Here is a 4,696-nt window from a genome sequence, read left to right as displayed (position 1 = left end):
ATTAAACTGATGGGTAAGTTGTTCTGATTGGTTTATTCAATGTTATGATACAGGGCATGGGCGATTTCTTTTAGAAATGGAAATTTTAATTTGCATGCTATTGACACGGCAAAAATGATATATAGAAAAAATAGAAATGGGTGGTTTGATTCCAAGATTATGTATTAACGGATACTGCTCTGTGCGCGAAAGAGTGTCAAATAATTATATCTATTATTTTAAGTAGACCTATATGGCCTATCGATACTTGGCAATCCCGTTAGCACAAAGTCTGGCAAATGATACTTCCTTAACGTCAACTTAGCCCTGGCTAAGTTAGTGCCGCATGAGATAGTCCTAATGTAGTGCAGAGTGAGCCAGCTCTACAGAAGCCAACCTTGCCTAGCTGCAGCATCAGTGGGTTTAATAACTTTATTACATTATAACATTATTTGCTCGACGTGCCATATAATAACATGGCAATTTTTTACCCTTATTTGGTTTTTATTATAGGATTTTTTGTATATTCTTGTTTTGCACAGCAATTCATTCTGCAACCAAGCGATGCCGTTTATAAAGCAGGAGAGATGGCGACATTAACATGCGGGGTGAGCGGTTCTTTTTACAGTCATCACTGGGTTAAACAAAAATCAGAAATTACGACATTTATATCATTTAATGTTACAAATTATAATGAGATTGCGACGAGATATTCTGTTTCGAATGAAGACATGTCCAGCGTCTTTATTCTCCGTATATCACATTTGATATTAGAAGATGCAGGAACTTATTTTTGTGCCATTTACTCCGAAGAAGAATGGATATACTCCAACAGTGCCTCTCTGAAAGTCATAACCGAATGGCCTCATCCGACATGCACAACTGACCCTCAGCAACCAGCCATCGGAGATTCGGTTAATTTTTTATGTAAATTACCAAATTCAACATCTTCACCTTTACCATTGACATGGACACACACTGCGATCGATTTTGGCGGAACAAATATCACGAAACCTGGAGAGACCTTCTCTGTTGAGTGGACAATGACAGAAATAGATAATTTTGGACACTTTTCATGCTTTGCTGGACGAACAACTGGTCATGGAGATTCATGTGACGTTACCCCTTTGAAAATCCTTCCTAAACCTATGGTGAAGCCACAAAGTCAAGAGGAACTTGTCAGCAAAAACGCCGAATTTGATTGTGTCCCTGACATTCTTCATCCAAATGTTACTTCATATACCTGGTTTGTACAGGGTCTCGACGGATATCGCGAATATAACAAGACGATGGGAAGGTTTCGAATCCAAAAAGGAGGGAAGAAGTTACATATAAGAAATCTAACGCTGCCTGATGATAGAATGCAAATCTGGTGCAAGGCTCAAAATATTCTCGGTTTTCATGCTGAATCGGAAGAGAAAGCAACTATTTACGTGGAACAAGTCTCTGAAAGTACGACCCGTATATGGATAGAGACTTCGCGCAGCAGTGAACCCACTATATCCACAACCAAAGATGACCCTACCAGCGGCTTGTACAGAATGGTAAGATATTGGGATGGGAGGAGGGAGGAGGAACTCCAAAAACAGACCATAGAAAAAGTGCTAAACATCGTAGGGTCAGCTCAAAAGGTAATTCCGCTGAGGTACTCTGCATGCCGTCTATTCGTCACGGAGTATGACGGTAACTTAATTTTTGATTAATAAAACAGTGTTACGTTATCAAAATGAATGTCTAACTGACTAAGAATGAGAATAAACGATAAATATTGTTTTGTTTTACTGTTCTCTACCGTGTGATAGAGGACATGCAGATCAGTATTAGCTATTATTATTTTATCGTAGTGGATACCGACTGCGCTGCTACTCAAAATATTGGACCTGCCTGTCCGTCGTCTATCACACGGTAGAGGATATTAAAAATAGTAAAAACAACAATTTCTAACGTTTATGCGCCTGTCACACTACACCGAATAGGTCTTCCGTACAAGAAACGGATGGTATTTTAGTTAATCCGTTGTTGTTCGTCAATGATCGTTTTATGTTCTTTTTATGTCCTGCTATCATCCGCCAAATGCGTTTCGTGTTAGGTGATGTTCGGTAAGTCCGTCGGCAAGTTTTATTTTCTAAATGTCAACCTGGTAAAATAATTTCCTAATAATCTCCGCTATTGCGAAACCGACCGGAGAAAACTTTTCACTTTAGTCAGAACTTTTTTTATTTTCGTGTAATATCATTAATTTTGTTTTACTTGTTATGTTTGTAGGAGACACACGGTTTAAATTCAAGAACATACACTACTTTTCCGAAGGGAACTGCATCAATCCATACTCCTGACCATGCTGACCTTGCAAGCAACGGAAAGTCATCCAGGACGTTACCATGGTTAACACCAACGACAGTTGTCATTGGCTGCAGCTTATTCACGATTTCGTTCCTGATTATCTTGGTTCTTCTCTTTCGAAATAAATGTGGAAGAGCAAACAACAGATCTGAATACAACACAGGCAATGATATTGTGCCTTCCGAACAACCTGATTCGTCTACTCATGCTGGCACCGAAGCAACTGTTGCAACTGTTGATGTGGTTGATAGAGATGACGGCCGTCCTAATGAAGATGGCGAGGTTGTCTATGCTCTCCCTTTTCAAAGCAATCCAAAAGTCGCGCAACCCGTGCTATATAAGCGAGCAACACCTGATCCAGTCCATAACTGATACTCAAGCAAATACCTCCTCTAATGTAAACATATATAGCCAAATTAAAAAGTCTCCACTAGTTCCATCATTTTTAAAATTGCACGAATTTCCAAACAACGGCTCCTATGCTCACGATGATTAAACTTTTGATATCAAATTTAGTATCAACCTTCAAAGTAAAGTGTATAGAAAATTATTACATGAATTATTTTGCCATAAGCTCATCAGACTCTGATTAAATGGGGATGGAACTAGTGGAGACTTTTTAATTTAGCTGTGTTTATCTTCAGTGGTAGAAGGGCGTCAGCAAGGTGGTCATGTGAAGGTAAAGGATATGAAGGGAAAAGATCAGCAATTAGCAGCTTCTTATGCAGTGATAAATGATGATATCAAAACACAGTTGCTGGAGAAAGAACTTCTGGAATCCCAGAACGCCACATCCAATGAAATGAATCAAAACGACGGAAGACGTTTGCGCAGAAAGCTCTGGTTTTCCATGAAGAAAGGCGGAGTGAACATTCGAGTCAAACCAACAGGAATTGCTTCAAAGATATCTACGTCTTCTATAAATACAAAAGAGAAATCAAGCAAAACGAGAAACGAAGAAGAGAATAGTCGGATAAATGTTGACGGGCTCATGCCGACAGTCACTTTGCTGAAAAGATGAGTGCGGAACACAATGCCGAAGTCCCCGCTAGCTCTGAAAATGCATTGTACGCAGAGCTTCGTGATCCGCAAACGGAATAGACACGAAGGGTCCAGCAGAAGATTTTAAAAATTCTGTTATTTTGATAATATATATACTTGAATCAGATAGTGCGTTGAGGTGGTCCAATGGCCGGAGGTTCCTGACGCCGTGGGATTGCCGGACACGCGCGGTTGTTAGACTTTCTCGACGGCAACTTTTAGGCATAAGTCGGAATTTTTAAAAGTCGGAACGTTTAAAATTCAAACCATCGTGCAGTTATTGTTAACTACACGTATGCACACAACATAGGGGCACTCACCATGATGCAGTCATGTCTACAGTAGAATTCATCTCGACCTTTGCAGGACATAAACCCCATTAAAAGCTATTAAACCAAGATAACACTCATTGAAACAGTTCAACTGATTAAATCGGATCTTCTCTGGTTGTGCACAAGTGTCTGTTTTACATGTGCGATATCGCAATAAAGCTGGTATTATAGCTACAGTTGGGTAACCGATTATAAAGGAAACGAAAGGAAACAATGGTATGTGTACCTTTGTTCACGAAATGAGACAATTGCCTGCTTTTTGTAAACCAGCATTCTTGAAAATGAGCAACATAATGATTGTTGACTTAACACGGTTTGGAAATAATTTCTTCATATTTTTGGTGTTATCTGTCGTTTACATATCCTTCCTAAAACACAAAAGTGCGACCCTCTCCAAACACCTAAATTAGCTAAAAATTTAGGACATGTTACAAAACTATATTGTTTAGAATTTTAGAAGAGTACTTTTAATATTGGCCGGTTATTTTTCACACAGCGACGTTAACAAGGCAATACCTATAACATTAACTAAAACACCAAAGTACGCATATTTCCAAACATCTAAATTAGCTAAAAATTTAGGACATGTTACAAAACTATATTTTCTAGAACTTTAGAAGAGTACTTTTAATATTGGCCGGTTATTTTTCACACAGCGACGTTAACTAGGCATATCCCCATACTTTTAACGTAGGGCTATTTGTAGAGGTCACGCGTCAATGGGAAAGAGCACTGTGTATTGTGTATAGGAAAACGGACAGTAACTGCAGTATGCATCCCGGTGTGTACTGAATGACCCCATATTTTTGTAATTGTACATTTGACCTGAATGCCCCCTACTTTTAACATGGCCGAGGCACATCCCTGCCATTTCAGATAGGGAGTGCCCCCCCCCCCGGGGTATGCATAGGTAATTGACCCGTACTAGTAGCGCTGTGCTGTGGGTATAGGAAATGAACTACATGTAGTTAGTATCATATATCAAAAAGTATAAAAGCTCT

The 4,696-nt window shown here is 39.2% G+C and overlaps 1 protein-coding gene across 1 annotated transcript; it reads left to right on the top strand.

Moving 5' to 3' along the window:
- The first annotated feature begins 415 nt into the window (after nt 1-415).
- LOC140141505 (uncharacterized) lies at nt 416-4,189 on the top strand. The gene is made up of 2 exons (XM_072163389.1): nt 416-1,523; nt 2,245-4,189. The coding sequence occupies exons 1-2, from the start codon at nt 456-458 to the stop codon at nt 2,692-2,694; spliced, it is 1,518 nt and encodes a 505-aa protein (XP_072019490.1). The 5' UTR covers nt 416-455; the 3' UTR covers nt 2,695-4,189.
- The last annotated feature ends 507 nt before the right edge of the window (nt 4,190-4,696 follow it).

This window comes from Amphiura filiformis, chromosome 19 (assembly GCF_039555335.1).
Source record: "Amphiura filiformis chromosome 19, Afil_fr2py, whole genome shotgun sequence".
Taxonomy (NCBI): domain Eukaryota; kingdom Metazoa; phylum Echinodermata; class Ophiuroidea; order Amphilepidida; family Amphiuridae; genus Amphiura; species Amphiura filiformis.
Note: the sequence above shows the minus strand (reverse complement) of the source record. Positions and strands in the feature narration are given on the sequence as shown.

Coding starts and splice junctions, on each gene's coding strand:
- LOC140141505 (XM_072163389.1), top strand. CDS start 456: ATGGCAATTTTTTACCCTTATTTGGTTTTTATTATAGGATTTTTTGTA. Junction 1,524..2,244: donor CCAGCGGCTTGTACAGAATG/GTAAGATATTGG, acceptor TTATGTTTGTAG/GAGACACACGGTTTAAATTC.